Source organism: Necator americanus, chromosome V (assembly GCF_031761385.1).
Source record: "Necator americanus strain Aroian chromosome V, whole genome shotgun sequence".
Classification (NCBI taxonomy): Eukaryota; Metazoa; Nematoda; class Chromadorea; order Rhabditida; family Ancylostomatidae; genus Necator; species Necator americanus.
Window position 1 is genome coordinate 17,868,363 of NC_087375.1, and position 19,409 is coordinate 17,887,771.

General features: G+C 42.2%; 8 protein-coding genes across 10 annotated transcripts in view; 3 read left to right on the forward strand and 5 right to left on the reverse strand.

Moving 5' to 3' along the window:
• Window positions 1-11,542: 11,542 nt before the first annotated feature.
• Window positions 11,543-12,016, reverse strand: RB195_014274 (uncharacterized protein; the record flags this gene model as incomplete). Its single annotated transcript, XM_064204458.1, has 1 exon — window positions 11,543-12,016. One exon carries the CDS (start codon window positions 12,014-12,016, stop codon window positions 11,543-11,545), a length of 474 nt encoding a protein of 157 aa, XP_064060339.1.
• Window positions 12,017-12,264: 248 nt separating this feature from the next.
• RB195_014275 (uncharacterized protein) lies at window positions 12,265-12,601 on the forward strand (the record flags this gene model as incomplete). The annotated part of the gene is made up of 2 exons (XM_064204459.1): window positions 12,265-12,296; window positions 12,391-12,601. 2 exons carry the CDS (start codon window positions 12,265-12,267, stop codon window positions 12,599-12,601), a joined length of 243 nt encoding a protein of 80 aa, XP_064060340.1.
• A 158-nt stretch (window positions 12,602-12,759) lies between these two features.
• Window positions 12,760-13,242, forward strand: RB195_014276 (uncharacterized protein; the record flags this gene model as incomplete). The annotated part of the gene is made up of 1 exon (XM_013443860.2): window positions 12,760-13,242. The coding sequence occupies one exon, from the start codon at window positions 12,760-12,762 to the stop codon at window positions 13,240-13,242; it is 483 nt and encodes a 160-aa protein (XP_013299314.2).
• Window positions 13,243-13,467: 225 nt separating this feature from the next.
• RB195_014277 (uncharacterized protein) lies at window positions 13,468-13,752 on the forward strand (the record flags this gene model as incomplete). Its single annotated transcript, XM_064204460.1, has 1 exon — window positions 13,468-13,752. One exon carries the CDS (start codon window positions 13,468-13,470, stop codon window positions 13,750-13,752), a length of 285 nt encoding a protein of 94 aa, XP_064060341.1.
• Window positions 13,753-14,285: 533 nt separating this feature from the next.
• RB195_014278 (uncharacterized protein) lies at window positions 14,286-14,588 on the reverse strand (the record flags this gene model as incomplete). Its single annotated transcript, XM_064204461.1, has 1 exon — window positions 14,286-14,588. The coding sequence occupies one exon, from the start codon at window positions 14,586-14,588 to the stop codon at window positions 14,286-14,288; it is 303 nt and encodes a 100-aa protein (XP_064060342.1).
• A 237-nt stretch (window positions 14,589-14,825) lies between these two features.
• Window positions 14,826-15,116, reverse strand: RB195_014279 (uncharacterized protein; the record flags this gene model as incomplete). The annotated part of the gene is made up of 1 exon (XM_064204462.1): window positions 14,826-15,116. One exon carries the CDS (start codon window positions 15,114-15,116, stop codon window positions 14,826-14,828), a length of 291 nt encoding a protein of 96 aa, XP_064060343.1.
• Window positions 15,117-17,259: 2,143 nt separating this feature from the next.
• On the reverse strand, window positions 17,260-18,153 carry RB195_014280 (uncharacterized protein; the record flags this gene model as incomplete). Its single annotated transcript, XM_064204463.1, has 2 exons — window positions 17,260-17,494; window positions 18,083-18,153. The coding sequence occupies 2 exons, from the start codon at window positions 18,151-18,153 to the stop codon at window positions 17,260-17,262; spliced, it is 306 nt and encodes a 101-aa protein (XP_064060344.1).
• A 472-nt stretch (window positions 18,154-18,625) lies between these two features.
• Window positions 18,626-19,409, reverse strand: part of RB195_014281 (uncharacterized protein) — a gene marked incomplete at both ends in the record, with an annotated part of 68,964 nt that continues 68,180 nt past the window's right edge. For all 3 annotated transcript variants that reach the window (XM_064204468.1, XM_064204464.1, XM_064204469.1), the window contains 3 exons: window positions 18,626-18,689; window positions 18,744-18,849; window positions 18,961-19,030. In XM_064204468.1, coding sequence (XP_064060345.1) covers window positions 18,626-18,689; window positions 18,744-18,849; window positions 18,961-19,030 — 240 coding nt within the window. The remainder of the gene's footprint in view (window positions 18,690-18,743; window positions 18,850-18,960; window positions 19,031-19,409) is intronic.

Genomic DNA, 19,409 nt, shown 5'->3' on the forward strand with positions numbered 1-19,409 from the left:
GAAGTTACAGCAAATTGCAGGAAACGTTCTATCACCCATTTCTCCCTCATCCGTCAGCTCTTATACTGCCAGAATAGAAGAAATGTGGGAGATCCAACACTGCCTGGCAAGAGTCCAAAACTCACAGAATCTTTTTTTTTCAAGCACTAAATACTGAAATATTACTATCATTCATTTCAGAAAGTAAACGCTATATATTCTTCTCGAAAAGTATTCGATAACTAATCCAGGAAGGATGGTGATAGGATACGTCGAGTAAGCCAAAGTGAGGGGCAGCGTTTGGTAAATTTTCGACCAGTTCCCTCATACGAAATAGGTTCAAGTTAGACGGATTAATTGTTACAAGACACGTCTGGGAGGATAAAAACACTGTCCTCATACATCGGCCAACTTCCGCTAGTCATTGTATGCACAAGTCTTACTGAAGCTCCGATTCATGATTTTCTGGATAAAGTACCGGTTCTGCTGTGTTTTTACTACTTACTTGCAAACCACTTCCTCGCTTTCCGAGCCCTCTCTGTTGCTGGACCGAACCAAACATTGAAATTTTTCCCGAACACTATTTTTCAAAACTCTCTTCTGTGTGTGGTGAATATGCACACTGGCGGGCTGATTGCTAGATATTGCCCACAGCATTCAGGAAATTAATGACTAATTAGACTTAGCCCTCTTAGATTTTTCAAAAATTTAATAAAGCCGTCAACTCCACTCTATGATGTTGTCACTGGGCCACTTTCACAACCGCTGCTAATGACCACTGGTGCAAGCTGGAAAGAAAACATCATCCTTGAATGTGGTCATTTGATTCGTTCAACAACAAATAACCAACTTGGGCGCAATGAGATATATTCAGATATGGCCTGTTTCCGAAAACAGGACACCCTGATATCGTGCAGGATATGCTCAATTTGTCGGTTTTCTTCAACAGGCGATTATCTGAGAAACAAGCATTAGTGACAACACAAATTTGCAGATACGCACATTCAAGAATTTTACACAAAATATTTGGTACTCTGCGTCGACGAACTGTCGAGTGCAGGAACGCGAATTATTCAAAACAATTTGCCGACAGAAACGAGGCGGAAATACGGAGCATAATTTACGGAGCACTTTGTAAACATATGTGGTACATACGTCAAGGTAGTAAACGATGGGATTTACTCTCGCATTTCGTTTAGATTGAGGTCATTTCATATGCGCTTCTTGGATTCCTCCTGCTGTATTTCACTCGTAATTTCCCCAGCTTTTTTTTTTACTTTACAACTACAACTATGCGCATTTTCGGAGGATTGGCGATTCCAACTCACTTGTCAGTGCATTTGAGTGTAAAAAGACATGAAAGACTTGATAGACGATGAAGTTTGCGTTTCACCTTACAAGGTCCTCATTTATTTTGTTATTCTTCTCATGTCTTTATAATTCCAAGAAATCGAAAACATTGTACCGAAATTCAATACGGAAGTCATTGAATTCAGTGTGATTTATTATATTAAAACGTCTAGTCTTATGTCTAGTCCAAACTCGAAGATATTCAAAAACAGGCTATCCAAATTGAATGTTCTACCTATCCTAGGTATGAGGGAGGCCTAAAATCTCATTGTTTCAGAGACGTGGAGCAAGTTCCTCCTCTAACGGGCGACCACAATAAGAATTGGATTGATATCTGTTTTTAGCTCACAGTTTTGATTCCTCTTTACTGTTGTTCATTATGACATTAGCTAGCTAGAATTCTGCCTAGATATGCTCCTTTTCAATTCGTCTCTACAGTTGGTCCTTCTTCTCTGCTGGTGGTGGAAAGCCGTTCAAGGATAGCAAAGTTGGTGAGCTCTTGCGCTTGAGGTCCCCCCACCCGTTCGCCCAGGGTCCCTGACGGATTCCTCCGTTCGAGGTCAAGTTGGCCACCCAAACCCTGGCATCCGTTTATCTATCGTAGCGTTCTGGGTCTGGGAAAAGGATCTCGCGTGAGGACTTCTCACCCTCTGTAGCAGGAGAATGACCTGCCAACCCACCCCTCCTCATGCTTTAAAGGGAAAGCCTTGTTGTGTAAAATTCAGGCTAAATTCTAGTGAACTCTGTTCCATCTTGTTCTTTTTTTCTGTTTTATGGCACACCTTCAGGTGTCTGAATAAATAAATAAATAAATAAATAAATAAAAACGAATGCTCGGGTGGTTTCACATAGAAACGATCGCTTTGCACATCTTGCACACAATCTCTCCGTGGTTATAAAAAAAGAGTGGAATAAGGGGATTTAAAGCCCATACCATATATTTTGTTTGGTTTGTCATTCCTTGTGCAAAACTCATTAGAACTTGTTGGCAAAGCAGAATTCCCTGAAAATCATCTCATAAACTCAATAAAAAAGAAAAACGTAAGGAAAAAGAGGAGAGCAAATATGTATGGACACGTGCAGGAACGAGAACCGAATAAATTATCTATGACTGGAACAGGCCGTACAGCACAAGAAATCCATCATCACAATCACAGAAAGCTCATCCTTAATTGTGGTGCTGGAAGAAAATCTAGGGACATTGTGTGAATGGATGAGATATTGAAGATTTTTTTCACGAGAAAAAATTGGGAATGAAGAAAGGTCGATGATGAGGAAGCTAATAGGGAGGTTCAAAAAAGGATGCTTTAAACGGAGCCAGATTATAAAGGCTTCCTAGTACAACGCAAAGACAAGCTTAATGGATCAGCAAGAGAGGATTAATCGCGATTATGCACTCTTAGCTTGTCCACTGTCGTCACGCATTGAGGAGGTCAAACAGAGGTTTTTACTGATATGTCTGTGAAAAGTAACATTTTCATTCGTTACACGTTGAAGATTGCTCTGCTTTCAGAAAAATCAGCGTCTTCGATACAAATTCGCTTCAATCGTTTGCAGTTGCGAGAATTTTCTTTGCTTCAAATTGCGTTAGAAAGGTGACGGATTCTTTACATATGAATTGTGTATCTTGATGTGAATCAAGAGTTCGCCAGAAAACACCCGTAGGGAAAAATTTCAGCACAAAACCATAGTGTCTAGGAAATGAACAGTGATAAATTTCTCATTGATAATTGTAATATAGGAAATCTGAATGGACGGTGAGAAGGCAAAGATCTTCCTTATTAGAAGATTGTGTTTTGAAGTGCGGATGAGTTCTTTTCCTTTTTTCTTCCTTTGTTCTTATTATTTATTCTACTCTATTCTTCTCAAGTCTATTTACAGGAAAAATTCAAATGTTTCTCACCCTACGATCTGTTTTTCGGGGTGCTCACAACACAACGATAATGTGAAAAAAAAACACTAGAACTTGTCTTCATTTCGATCTAACTCCAAGCATTTACGCGAAAACTGTGGTTTACGATGTTGTCAATGATTGTCATAAATTATTCGAGGTGGTGGGCATTCGTTGGACATAGAATGCGACGGGAGCCCAAACGACTATTGACTTTCGAAATGGGATTTTCAGTTTGTTGTTGTCGCAACGAAAATTTTTAAAAATTGCAGAGATTTTGTTCAAGAGCCCAATGAAGGTAGAGATTTTGTTCGAGAGCCCAATGAAGGTGTGGAAAACTTTGGAAAGAGTGTTTGAGATAGAAATACGTGATTCAAGTGATTACGTTGAAGTATCCGGAATAATTTAGGGAGAAGTGATTTTGCTTTCTTTACTTTGAAAATGGAGTGATTTTGCATAACTCTAGACTTGAAAAAATCAGTCAACTTTGCTTTTCTGCAATTTTGTGTAACTTTTTCACTCCTTTTACCTTTATATGTAACTGTTTTCTTTCTTTTGTTTTTTTGAGCTACGACCTCACGATTTAGCCATTGTATGTACGTGAAGACGAACGGGGGAGGAACTCAGCAATTTCATTCTGAATGGAAAATCCAACCAGAAGATCATCAAGGAGTGCAAATCAATAAAAAAAGTGTCGAGAGAGGAAATAAAGCCGGCAACATTCTGCTATAAACTCTCGAATTTATCCGCAGAATCACCGGGAGCGGCGCCACATGACCTCCAATTCCACTGAAAACTGCTCGTGAAAGTGCTCAGCATATCTTTTAAAACAATCGCTCTTCATAGTTACCTCTTGTACAACACTTGCTCTCTAAGTTGAACATGCTGACGAAATACAAGCTCCTTATTTTAAGGGCGCTTCGGGTGGAAGATGTTTTGCGAGAGGAATCTCGGAATAGCTACAAAGAGCTACAAAGAGCTACAACGATGGCGGATACTTGAGAATAAACTCCAAATTTTCATAGACAAAAGTTTTAAGAATTAACAAGATGGAATTTTGGCGAACAAGATGGAATTTTGCGAACCCATGTGTTCTGTCCGGTGCATCTGACCCCAAAACCAAGGATGTTGCTGCTTTGTTATAACAAGAAATGGCTGCAAATATGGCGCGTCAATATTCACTTGCGACATCTGGTTGCCAAGCCCTTATTTGAAATATTTGAAGGTGGTTGGTTATTTAGAAAGTTTCTTAGTAAAAGACCTTTTTGAGATCCATTTGATTTCGAAATATTACCGAGATCATTAGATTCCAAGAACACCTATAGGGGTGAAAACATACGTATCTATCAATCACAAACCAGGAACTGAAGTGATGCTCGCGGCTTCCGTTGACCTCGCACACGAACACAAAGACATTCATGAGTCATACCTTCTCGGAGTTTTTGAAGAGCGATCACACAGCCCGTATATTTTTCGGCTCTTTTATTTTAGCTATGTTGTAAACATCACCTGGCAAGCGCCAGATTCGCTGCTTGCTTCACGGGAACTATTCAACACAGAACTTGATTCTTGAGTAAGAAATTGCAGCGTTCACTTCATTTTGTTTATTTAGTATTCACACATTAAGTGGAAACAAAACTGTAGGTGTAACAAAAATAATGAATGGATCAGGAAGCGATTGTAGTTTTGAAAACCGATGAATCAACGTGACAGCACAGCATATATGTAATGCTAAAATATGGCAGCGCTAAACAGCGCTACAGAAGTATTGCGTTTAGGAAATATTACTTGATACAAAGAGTTCTCGGTGAATGATTTCTCAATGACACCAATATAGCCTCACCGTACTTCCGCTCTAACTGTAACTTCATTTGCTAATTGTTCCCTGAGTTTTTCCATAGGGCAGAGAAATTTCTAATAAATAATTTACTGTTGCTATCATTATCATACATTGTTAGCTTGTTGTTATGAATAAAAACCAGTCTGAGCGTCCGGCTAAAGCCGGACTTCAGACTTTCTGTGGCGTTTGCTTCGCTTGCCTTCACTGATCAACGAAAATTAATATTAGTGTTATTAGTTCTATGAAATTGGACTTGTGTATCTCCAACAATCTTTCTTCTTTTTTTATATATAACTAAAAGCAAAAGATTTCATAGTCTTCTTTCTAAACGCGTCAGTTCCACATTTGGAGAACATTCGAGTTTCAGCTTCAAACACTCTTTATCAATACATTATAGACAAAATTTAAAAGTATCACGCGAAATATGGGTTTTCCTCCTGTTTTCCATAAACAGCTATCAAAGAAAGATGTTTTGGCATAAAATGACGTGAAAGACATCATCCTACTGATAAAGATAACGTTCCACGTCAGATCACATAAACATCTTGCTACTATTTAAACGCGCGTTTGCATACGTGTTTCCACTTTCTGAGAACGGCATGCTACCAACTTGAGGCGAACGAAGAAGGAAATAGGCACGCGGAGGAGTCATAAAGGTGAAAAGCGCAGCGCCCAGTGGCCACGGCTATGAAACGGCTGCAACCATTCACCTCCTGCGACATGCACACAAAGTTATTGCGCATCAATGACCGGGTCCACCGACACCGGTGGATCCGTCGCATACTATAGCAATCTGGCGCGCCAATCTGACACCGTTGGACCCATCGCACCCCCTTCCATAGGTATCTGGAGCCGGTAGACCCGTCGCACCCCTTTCTATGGATATCTGGCGCCGGCGCAGCAATCTGACGCCGGTGGACCCATCGCACCACCTTCTATAGGTATATGGCGCCGGTGGCCCCGTCGCACCCCCTTCTATGGTTATCTGGCGCCGGTGCACCAATCTGACGCCAGTGGACCCGTCGCACCCCCTTCTATAGATATATGGCGCCGGTGGACCCGTCGCACCCCCTTCAATGGTTATCTGGCGTCGGCGCACCAATCTGACGCCGGTGGACCCGTCGCACCCCCTTCTATAGATATATGGCGCCGGTGGCCCCGTCGCAACCCATTTTTCGAATTTCGTGACACACACACATACATACATACATACATACATACATACATACATACATACATACATACATACATACATACATACACACGGACTAAGCTCGTTATTATATATCATGATGTTCATCCTTTCCTCTTTGAGATGTTCGAGTTTTGCATAGACGGGACCAGACGACCTAAAGGTTAGAGATGGAGGTGGGCCAGAAATCAAGATTGAACCTTCGCTACCACTCATCACTCAGACTGCAGCGATGAATGGTACTAACGAGTATGGGATTCACTCTACCCCACTTTGACCGCTGACTCCACTGCGCCGCCTCAAACGCAGTCGCCTGTGCAGCTGCACCGAGCTTTAGGTCGTCTTGACATGACATACACATTACGCTGTAGTATAGTCAAGGCGATCTGAAGCTCAGGGAGACTCAAACAATTAGAGAATGCTACGTAAGTAAATAAAACTAACTAATTAGGGGAGAAACCGGAACTCAGACGTTCAGGAAGATCGGAGTTTCGGATACGTTGAATCAAAAAGACCACTCAACTTCAAAATTTCGTGAAGTAGCAGAGAATGAACCACATGTCGAAGAAATACGAAAAGTTCAAAAACAGGAAGTGTCTATGTTGCCCACGCTCTCTGCTAAATATATCCGGTATCTGCCGACGAATTTTGAGGTGGAGAGAGAATGTTAGGTTTCCCAAATACTTGAATTTAACTATTCTATGATTCTAATATGTCTGCTTTTTCTGATGTGCAGGTTAAATTCGCTTCAAGCTCACTAGGCTCAAAATTTTGGCCCTGATACCGCCCGCCTATATAGAAAGCGTAATAGCTAGAATTGTTATCGCGGCCCAAGCATACTTTTTCGAGCGTCTCACACCTCCTCTAAGCGTAGAGGCTGCAAAAATCACGTTTTTGTGAGAAAAGTCGAAGTTTTCTCGAATTTGAAAAACAAAAACTCAAAAACCACCACCAGCTGTCATTTAATGGAGGCTCCTAAGGTACATCTTGTAACGAGAGGAGAGTCCTAGGTAGATATTGGTATTTAATCAATCGAATCACGACTCTTGAGCGTTTATAAGTTGTAAGTTTGATATTGAAGAAACTAGAGAGCTCCAAAGCTAGAAACTTACAATATGAATTATTGTCGGGAACAAATTATTCACTTTGGAATTTCCTAAGCGGATTTATCACAGCTGGGATATGGCAATGGATGACAGGATCGCGCAGGTGTGGAACGAATTAATCGAGGTTAGGGAAACTTTACCTGCTTTCCGACTACGCATTTGTCAGAACTAATTTCTTGAAGTGCATTTGATGCATTATTTTCTCATTTGCTTTCGAATGGTATTTTCAAATTTTAATTTCGCCTTCTCTCAAGAATTCCGACGATTTTCGACGGTTCCGCGATAGATTTTGGTACAGAAGTTAATAACGCTGTTGCAGTTCCGCAAAAAAAGGACTTGCTAAATTGTGGAGTCGAAACAGCTTGTATAGTGGTTTTTACTTGGCGATTGTAATGTAATATGAAAAGAACTGAAGAAGAAAGAACGAAGAAAAGAAAAAGAAGGGAGATTTGATGTAAAACACAGCACAATGTTTAATGTTCATACCACAAGTTCACTAACACACGTCACTCCATCAGAAAATTGGTAAACACTAAACACAAAGTGCATCTTTCAACACATATAACGACGTCACAAAATGTTTCGCCACCAAAAGTAAAAATAAATACAACAATTGCCAGACACCTTGAATTAGTTCTTTCGTTACTCAAATATTTCAGAAACTATGATGTGCTATAATAACTTGCGCGTTCAAATAAAAATAAAACACAGATGACTCAAAAGCCATCCAAGTTGAGATGGTTGAACGTCAGGAATTCGTGGATTCTCTTAACAGAAAATTCATTCGGAGGCGATTATTTTGCTGTAAAATAAAAAAAAAACATAAAAATGAAACGTCCCACCAGTGCTGATCGATGATCACGACGAGAAGTCGAAATTGAATTGTTGTCTACAGCTCAAAACTGGTACCCTATAGGGGTCTCGCGTAAATTCGGCTACTGGCAACACGTCAAAACACCCCGCAATCGTAATTCGTCTGCCATTAGCGTGACGATATTTGAAAACCAAGCAACATTTATAGTGTTAAATGTGGCATTAAGAGGGAATTCCAAATTTTTTTCAAAATTAAAATTTAAAATAGCACGGACACGCTTTGTTGGCGGGAACAATCGCTGTGGTTTTTTTTTCACCGAAGTCATGAAGAAATTTGGAAAAAAAAGAGTTTTTTTCACTGAACTCATAAATTCATAAAGGATAAAGGATAAAGTGTCTGCCGTCAATCAAACTTCTTGGGATGCACCACTACGTTCACCTCAGAATCGTTTGAGGTTTACGAACGTGTAACTGGCCTATGCAGTGACTTGCGGTGGCTAGCCGATGTGTCAAGTCAGTTTTTATCCTCCCAAGTACAAGTATGGTACCAATTTACAGAGGGATGAAGGGCTTGGTGAGCACTAGGGTGGATTCGAACCTCCGATCGATGGTGAGGACGGCGGAACCTCTAACCGACTGCGCTACACCCGTCCTAACTTTAGAAAAAATTTTGCATTCTACGCATGAGAAAACGATGATTAGTGCTCGAGTCTAAAAGAACGGCTACTAGAACGTAAAATTCAGTAGTTCTGCTGGCTGAGAAAAATTGTTCTAAAAACAAAAAACAACAAAATAATAAACTAGAAACAAAATAGTTTTTTGGAAGTAGTTGTTCATATTCTTTGAAAGCAGTCTGCGATTTCTTTGTCACAATCAGTTCTGTTCATTTAGTTGAACTATTATTAATAAATTCCACTCGGGCAAATCGCAGCTCTCTGCTCATTCATTGTGCAACAAAATTTCGCAGGAATCAGCAGTTCATTCCCATTCAATCAGTTCAAAAGTAGAGCCACAGATTAATGTCTGAGACTACACACTGGCCAAGTTTTTTCTTCGTCTCAACGTCAAAAAGACAATACGTGACGTGATCGGGAGCGGTCGATATCTCGACATTTTCATATGGTCGATATTTCGACATCTTCATATGGTCGATATTTCGACATCTTCATATGGTCGATATATTCAAGAGTCGCGACTCGATTGTTGCATCAGAAGACGGCATTGCAGAAACGATTGTCGCTGATGTAAACTCCGCTTCGCAGTCGACAATCGAACATTTGCGACTAGGACATACCGGCGCAGAGAAGAAGTGACATGTGATCTCGATGTGGTGGAGGGGGTGGGAAGGGTATGAATGTGTTGTTTTTCCCATATCTTATCATATGTGTCTTATCATATGTGCCGACCATCTCCATTCTGATTGCATCCGCCAGAAATTAGGCGTAGTTTTTACACATTTGCGTTTAAATACCTTAGGCGAGCTGTCACGGGGTGTGACAACTTCTCGTGGTCAGTGGAAGAGTGCCGTCAAGATCACTCTCGACGTTGAAGACTCATGACGATTAAAAGAATTGACTCGACAACTCTATTACTGTACCTTAAAGACAACATACCACGAATTTGACATGGTGCGGAATCTGCAGGAAAAGCTAGAAATGGGCTCGCAAATTGCAGATCCGCTGTGGCTCTGCTCATTTCTCCCTTGTCGTGCAAAAGGCATGGGACATGGCGTTTTCACGACGATTTCAGTTGCAAAGCACCAGCTTTGTGCACGCGCCGCATCCATCTGCGAGCAGTCCAGGATTAATTAGATCTCCTCACCAGCTATTCAAGAGGGGCAATGAATAGATTGCTGAAAGGAGTGGAACGTATACATAGAGGCACGTTCTAACAAACTATTTAGGAACAGTTTCCACGCCATTTTTTACGACGGTTAGGGGAAGATGAGCGGAACCACCCAGGATCCCGGAATCTACAACCCCATTTTTGGTTTCTCCCGCGCATTCTCTCAACACGTCAGATTCAGGGTATGCTGCCTTCAACCCAAGTAAAACTAGTCGGCTCTGCAACGGCCAAGATCGTAACCGTGTAAAATGCCGCAAACTAGTTTATAACGCAGATCACGCGAACTATGTACAGTGCAACAACGAAAAACGGCAATGCAACCGTTCAAACCCCAGACACACACAATTCCACTCAATTGAATTTTTTAATTGTGTACCTTTCCAACAGCAATGCTCTAAACTAGTTAAAATCGGGTTAACCCTTTTCAGTAAGGTCGGATTCGTTTCTGTGAGACAAAAAAAATGCTATAAATGAAGACTTTGCTATACATAAGTACAAAAGAAAGCAAATCGCTACAAAACAGTTAGGCTATTAACTTTCTTTCTTTCTTTCTTTCCTCGATAAGGCCTTCCCACGCTTCCCAATAATTCTTCCTACGTAGAGTACGCGTACGCACATAGTACATGAATATAACACTTGGCATCACTTAAATTTGGCTTTTTTTCTAGATTTCTTTTCGCCATTCACCAGAGAAACCGCTAGCCACATTCTTGGGCTTAGAAAGCCTAGTCAAAGCATTCTTTCGAATCAGAAAGTCGAGTTATTGACTTCATTGATTTATGTGATCAAATAAAAAGTTCTCTTTCGATGCACCAAGCAGTGTGTGGCTAATCACTTTTTTGGAATGAAATTAGCTATTCTGTTAACACTGTGAATTCATTAAGACTAAAAAGTCTTAGAGAATAACTTATCGATTTCCAAATTGTGGGACACGAAACACGGTGAGATGTTATGTCCCTTTTACTGGCAACAAATCTCTAGGTTATACTTATGCTAAAAGACATTTCTTTTCCAGTAATTTTGAAAAATTCTTGTTATCCTGTACTGTGTGGCTAAATCAACCAACATTCCGAGAAAATAACGAGTCCAGAAGCTGGGCAGTCTGCTCTACAAGGAATTAGGTGCCAAATCGTGCAGATGTGCAGATGAACAAAAATTTAGAAGACAGTAAACCTCGGTTGTCAACAAGATTTTTACGTGAGCTAAAGCTTGGTGTAAGCCTTGTTAAATTATCTATTTAGTGAATATCCAATAATTATTTACTTAATGAATGAATAGTGCATAATATAATTATAGACGAAAAACAACTTTATCTAAAAACGACTACAACTGAATTATAATGCAGTGATTAATACATATTCTCATTCCTATTCATAATGTAATATAATTATAAATAACACTAGGAATAAACAGTAACTTATTTGTAAATACGTAAAAACAATATTTATGTATGTATAAAAAATAACAACTGCTCACAACTATTGCTGTCTACGTAGTATCACCTGTCTGTTCTGTACTCCCGTTGTTCATCGATTTGCTCGAGAGGGCACCAAGAATACTTCCATTTCTCCCGATTGCGCAGAAGTGATGTCGCGTGGTATCCAGTCGCTTACGGCTCTGATCCAACGATTGTCGCTGAAACGCATCACGTGTCCGGCCCACCTAATTTTGCTTTCCTTGGCATACGTGGTAGCGCCTTTGATCTTCAATCGGTAATGTAGGAGTGAACTTCGAATCCCTTCCTTCACTTGCGTAAAGCGCGTTGCTCCTACCATCACCCTTTCAATTCTGCGTTCTATAGCGCTGATAGCATTTTCCTCCTGCTTGCGAAAGGACCATGTTTCTGAAGCGTAGGTCAATGCAGAAAGAACGATGGGGTTGAATAGGTGAGCACGGAGTTGGATTTCATTGCTCCTCTTCACTACATCCTTGATGCTCTTAAATGCTCCCCAAACCGCTCGTCTCTTTCTGCCCTGCTCGGAGCTCAGGTCGTTCATCATGTTAATTTCCCGACCTGAATATACTATAGCTGGAGCATCCGGATATAGACGTTCGTTCCGTTGGCGTGAATGAGGCCTCAGAAATCCATCCGTTCCTCATAAACATAGTCTTGTCTAGGTTCGGCTGAAGACCGGTCTTCTTACACATTTCGTCAAATTCGGCCAGCATCCGTTCCGCCTGATTGATGCTTAATGATAAAAACGATGTCGTCAGCGAAACGAAGATGATGTAATCACGAAGTATCTTTATGCTTGGAGTGGTTGTCCAAGGCGACTCTAGGTAAGCCAAAGGTACAAAAGGCTACGTGGTTTTGGAACGAGGAAGTTCAGGCGGCAATTCGTGAGAAGAAGTCCAAGTATAAGCTCTGGTGGAGGACGCGTCAGCCTGAAGATCGGGGTGTTTACCTAGCGGCGAAGAGGGAGGCTAAGAAGGCAGTCTCCAAGGCGAAGTCGGACCGCTATAAGGCTGTGTACGACATGCTTGATACCAGAGAAGGTGAGCGGGCAGTGTATCGTTTAGTCAAAGCACGTCATCGCTCAACGTTGGATATGGAGCACACCAAGATCGTTGAGGGAGCTGGTTGAGCCGTTCTGCGCCGCTCTGGTCAGATCCTGGAGAGGAGGCGAGAGTACTACAATCACTTGTGTAACGAAGAGTTCTGTCATCCTCCCATCCCAACTGTTCCCAGCGTCAAGGGTCCTGTTCTACCAATTACTGCCGTCGATGTCAGTGCTGCCCTCGCATGAAATTTTCCGAGCGTGTCCTGGAAGCTCGCCTAAGGAAAATTGTTGGCGTTTCACTCAACCAGTGCAGCTTTGTGAAGGACTGCAGCACTATAGATGCTATCCATGCTCTCCGTATCCTCCTGGAGAAACATCGAGATGGGAATCGCAGTGTGCATCTTGCTTTTCTCGATCTCGAGAAAGCTTTCGACCGTGTTCCACATGAGCTGTTATGGATGTCCATGAAGTCGCATAGAGTACCAGAAGAATATGTGCGGTGGACGAAGCTGCTTTATGCAAAGCCTGCCAGCATTGTGCGATGTGCTGCTGGAACAAGCAGGCCATTCCCTGTACAAGTAGGGGTTCATCAGGGTTCATCCCTCTCACCCCTGCTGTTCATACTGTCCATGGACACGATAACGAAGGGAATCCAGAAGCAGCCAGCACCAGTGGACCCTACTCTTTGCCGACGATGTCACGCTCGCGTCGGAGTCTCGAGATGATCTTCAGAAACAAGTACAGTCTTGGAAGGATCGGCTGCAGCAATATGGATTGCGCCTCAACATATCAAAAACTGAGCACATGGAGTGCGGACCGAGGATAGAGGATAATTGAATTCGTGTCAATGACACCGAATTAAACAAGGTGGATTGTTTCAAGTACCTTGGATCCAAAGTGACTTCCATAGGTGACATTGATCAAAAAGTTCGACCACGTGTTAATGTGGCATGGATGAAATGGAAAATGGCAACAGGCGTACTGTGCGACAAGAAATTCCCTGTTCAACTGAAGTCGAAGATCTACAGGATGAATGTGCGTCCTGTAGATGCGAGTGTCGGATGCGAATGTTGGCCGACGACGAAAGCCTTGAAAAGAGTGTTGCTATGGAAATGCGGATGTTGAGGTGGATGATAGGTGTAACGCTAAAAGACAAAGTATCCAACGACACTGCACGCTCCATCTTCGGCGTCGTCCCGATAACTGAGAAGATGAAGGAGGCGCGACTGAGATGATTTGATCACGTCTTGCGGCGAGAGGACAATTCTGTTGCCAAAACCGCTCTGAAGCTCGACGTTTCAGGCGTGAGGCTGCGCGGGAGGCCAAAGGTTCGCTGCATAGATTGTGTGAAGCTGGATATGATAGATGCGCGTTTGTGTATGGCTGATGCAATGCAATAGAACCAAATGGAAGACAAGAAGCAGGAAGGCGGACCCTGCAACAATGCAGGACAAACGCTAGGAAGAAGAAGGAGAAGAAGGTTGTACAAGGTATTCATGACCGCTTCGGTCTCAACTGTGTCAAGTATTTTCGTCAAATCGACTAAAGTGAGACACAGCGGCATCCTGTACTGTCGCGATGTTTCCATGACTTTTGAAACCGTATGTATTTGGTCGATCGTACTGAACCCTTTTCGAAATCCTTCTTGCTCGCATTGCTGTCCATCACCTAACGATCAGTTTATCCTGTTTAAAATTACTCTTGTGCAGAGCTTGTAGATGACAGACAGTAAGCAGACTGGGCGATCGCTGTCGATATCTTGTGGGTCTCACTTCTTATACAACATCACGGTCCTAGTTTTCCATTGCTTAGGAACCTTGCATTCCGACAGATAATGAGTGAAGAGCCTAGCTAGTGTGTTGATGAGGACTGGCGGTAGATACTTTAGATGTTCATGCTTGATCCTGTCGAGATCGTCTGAAGTACGATTCTTCGCTGATATGACGGCATGTCGGAATTCGGAAGGGAGGACCTTTGGAATGACATGTCCATCTTCCCTCAGATGACGAGGAGGCAAGTGGACGTTGCTGTCGAAGAAATCTGAGTAGAAGTAGTGGATTACCTTTTCCATCCCCTTCTCGATGCTGTAGTTGTTCCACCCGGGGTCCGGAGAGCAGTCATTAATGTTTTACAATTAGCGAAGTTCCGTCGGGCATAGCGAATGCTCTGTCCACCACTGCAGCTTCAGTCAACACTTCTGCTCTTTTTTTGAACTCTTCCTTTATCGTCCCTCTGCAAAGCCTTGCGAGCACGGACGTGAGTTCTCGGATGCCTGCAGCTGGTGCAACTCCACTCTAGCGTATCAGCTCTAAAGTTTCCGGAGGCAGTCCTCTCTTGGTGGTTTTGAAACTCTTCGCTTTCCTCGTACAGTCATGTCGTCGTTGTCGGGATACGGTAGTATTATGAGCTGATCCTGGCACAGCAGAAACGGGGAGTCCATCCGTGAATCCATCTGCGTCTCAGGGCATCCACAAGGTCGCATTTGGTCCACGATTAGCCTTATCCGCAACCTTGTGGACGTGGCAGCCTGGCGACTATCTGCTGTGATCCTTCTAATGAGGGAGATCCGTGGATCTACGTAGTAGGTAGTAGTAACCATAGATACCTGCTATAATATTGACATGTAGCAGGTAAGTTGCTTAATAAAAACAACGATACCCGCACAATCAATCACAATCCGCAAATAGTGCTCAGATATTGATTTATTGGGCGGGTGTGGTGTAGCGGTTAGAGGTTCCGCTTCCTGCACGATCGATCGGAGGTTCGAATCCGCCCTAGTGCTCACCAAGCCTTTCATCCCTCGGAGGTCGATAAATTTGTACCAGACTTGTCTGGGAGGATAAAAACACTGTTGTGACAAATCGGCTAGCCACCGCAAGTCATTGTATAGGCCAGTTACACGTTTGTAAACCTCAAACGATTCTGAATTGAAGTGAACGTGGGGGAGTACGTTAAAGGACAAATGATAAAGTAAAGATCCCCTTGGGATTGATTAACGCCAGAAACTTTATCATTTGTCCTTTATTGATAAACTCGCCTTATTTGATCTCTTTAGTCGACAAGTTCGGCAAGGGTAGGGTAATTCTCCATATTTTGCAGCGCTTTTTTCCGACAAGCTAGTCGAGATGATTGCACCTGGTCCAATCCAACAGTTCGCTGTAGAATTCAAAACACAGTGGTAGAATTTCAAAAGTGGTCTTGATCATCTTTCGAGCACTGAAAAGGAAAAGTAATAAGCAGCAAAGTAAACAGATTTGGTAAATGCCATGAACAAACTCCAAGATTGAAAGACTAGACTGAAGACTAGATTTAAAAACAGAAATAAATCGAACTGAAGCTGAAATTAAGAAACGTCAACCAACTGTACATCAATGTTAAAGGAAATCTTTCGAGCATTGGTTTAAAAAACGAGACGGCGGATGCACTAAAGGACTACTCTGTTCTTGTAGAGGAATGACGCGACAAAATCGACAAAATCAGAAAAATCTATCATAAGGTCTATGTCTCCTACAATCGCAGCTTGAAAAGAGCAGGAATCAATCCGGATATATGAAGACCATAATATGTAAAGGCAAGAGCATGAAGTGTTAACGCCGACAATTTCTATGTCCTGCAACACTCATTGCGCTGTCAAAATGCTGCAATGAATACAGAGAACAACAATTAGAACCAACAACAATAACAAAAACAAAAACATTCGTTCTTCTCGTTCTCGTCTCAAGTTCTTCTCGTCCCGAAAACAAGTTGAGGAGCTTTTTTCGCTACCAATACATCTTACTTTGACCTTATTCTCTTAATGCTAGATGATGTACACGTCCGAAGTCGTTCAAGTGGATCTGTCCCTCTCATTGATGATATGACACGCTATGAAAAAAAAAACATAGAAATTCTCAATACGTTTAACCAGAAAAAACAACGACATGTTTTTGCACAGCTTATTTGCGAACAACGTTTGTTTGAAGTTTCTTCTACGAAATCTCAAGAATCAGGTCACCTCGAACACCTCTTAAACACCAACACCTCTTAAACTTTTTTCTGGAAAGCCAAAAACAACTTGAAAATGAGCCATGAGGAATTCTTGAACCCGGAACATCTTCCTAATTGTTGGACAATGATGTTGCAAGCGGTGATGATGCTTTGTCAGCAATTTCCCATGTTCAGGCTGGAAAAATGTGGTGTCGATTAGAAGCGCGCTGATGCTTTTCCCCAGTCGCCGTCTCAGCATGAACCCAACCTAATCTAAAGGAATTAAAGGATACATTATATTAAGATCTTCATTCATTTAGATTTTGATAGTTAAAAGTATCGAGAACACTTTTTTTGCCTTTTCAGGTTTGTTTTTTAAGAAACTGTGATGAGATTATCACGAGAATACACCCATTCTCATGACCAGCACTGATGTTGTCAACTGGGCCAAGTCCTGAATAAAGTCCTTCTATTTTCTGCAACCATGACTTCATTAGGCGAAAGCCATCGTCTGCTGTGAGTTCCTACTTCTTACTAGTTCCTTGTAAGGCTATATTTCGCCAACGCTACGCTGCGTGCAAGAAGGACACCTTCTCCGAACCCAACGTTCACCGTTAATGTCAACACTTCCGGTCAGGGGAAACATCGTTCGAGCAACAGCCTTCTATTGGTTGAATACCTTGAACAATACGACTCTGCACGATACCTTAAAAGTAGACCCCAGCGCCGCTCTTTGCAAGATGTCGACGACTCTTGAGTAGGCCAGAAAACCTTCGTCAAACATCTTCACTTTCCTGATCTTGGTTACAGTAAAGTTTTCTCGAAAATGGTGGCACATGAGCTACGTGACTCGGACAAAGCGTACCAATAAGGATCACGATTTCTCTGACCCTTTGCATGTCCACTAACACGGGAAGGATTTTCTCAAGGATATCGTTACCCGCAACGGGAGTTGGGTCATGTGTGCCATGAATACGCGAGACCGTCAGTGGCTCTCTTGAGCAGAACCGCCTCAAAAGAGCATAACAAGCACCATAAAAAGAATCGGTTCTGTTGATTGTGGGATTCCCAGGGAATGCTCTTGTTCAAGTTCCTTTCTGCTGTATCCACAGCGAACACCAAGATGCACGTTACTCAACTCCAGATGTTCGATGCTATTCGCCAGAAGTGCCCGAAGCGCAACAGTGTCAGTCTACCAGGACAACGCTCATTCTAGTTCCCCAAAGCTGAACCGCTACAGAATTGGCGAACTCGGATGGAAAATTCTACCGAACGCTGAATACAGAGGTCATCCATACATTCAACTCGCAGCTGCCACAGTTCTAGGCCAGTTGTGGTTCTGCCAGATCGCTGGACACACATTATACACCATAGTGGAAGCTATATCACTGATTGTGGTCTTACTTCAATGGAAACGTGAGTGTTCGAGAAAAAAGAAATTTCCATTCAGAACTTCTTTCCCAAACCAATATAATGAACCCAACAACTTTTTGAACCAGCTCTTCTTTTCAGAACTCTCAAGGGCTATGGCATAGAGGATTTTCACTTCGCTGTTGTAGCATTATTTCATTCTGGAAACATAAAGGGTTGCCAAACTACTCATGATCGGAAATGTGCGAGTTCGTTGAAGAATTTATTTGAACGAAATATGGAAAACAGTTACGCGGCATTTACTACAATAATAACAAAGAGAGACAGAGTAATTAATCTAAGCGAGCACGCACCTTACCATGGAGCGTCGACGCCCCCGGTGACGAAGAGAACTCCGCGCAACTGATAGCGAACAACTAGAAACAGACAGAACACAGATTAATACGACCAAAATACAAAAGCAAGACACGCTTAGAAGCCTGACGGTTCTTCACAAAGGATGGATGGGACACGGTCATTGGTCTCGTAGGCCATACGTGTAGTGGACAGCGGACCTCAGACAAGCTCGGCGCGGTATCCAAAACAAAAGCGACACATGCGCGCGTCGTATGCAGAACGAGAAAATTGCCACGGTTAATACAAATAAGAACAAAATAGAAGATCCGTTTAGAATTTCGGATGGACTTGGGCGATGAATGAAGGCGCAGATGCACACAGGTTATGTGAGCAGGAAGGAGCGACGAAATAGGTGTTGTTCCTGTCAGTGGCGATTTACTGCTCCTTCTTCTCAACCTCGGCCTGCACTTTCTTCAAGAAAGGCAACTTCTCCTCAGCCCTAAAGTGTATGTATCAATGCTTCGAAAATACCATCACTTTACATTCGACTCACATTTTAGTGGCATTCTTAATATGATCTGATATCACTGCAAGTTGTGCATCGATCGGTTCCTGATACATTTCGTACACCTTCGGCACTGAGAACACAGCAAGGATGCCTAGAAAGAACAAGCGTGAATTTGATGAAAAAGATAAAATCGCCGTTGACATTAACAAACAAAAAAAAAACAAAACAAAAAAGGGAACAAATGGAAGCCATGTAACACTACCTAGAACGATGAGAGTGAATCCGGAGAACCAGTGAGCAATGTAGGTCAATGCCCACAAGATGAGTGCAAACTGAAACGAAACAAATCATCAACGGACTTACTTCAACATACGTATTCAATTATTTAATTACGTATGCGGGCGCTCAAAAAGACAGAACACAATAATTGGTTCGAGTGAAATAAGATTGCCGGGCCCAGTTTCTTAGCAGCAGAAACCAATGCCGTTTTCTCCAGTTTCTTGGCAATATAAAAAGATGTAGCTTTTCATCTTGTGGCTACTAAATAAGGTCGTTCTCCTTTCACAGAAAGAGGAAACATCCTTGCGCGATCCTGTTCATAAGTCCGGAATAAGTCAGTTTTAAGGACACAGAGACTGGGAGAATTATAAATAGTATGTATTACTTTTTGGGTTCATCTCAACAGAAACACAAGTGTTTCCTATTTTAAAC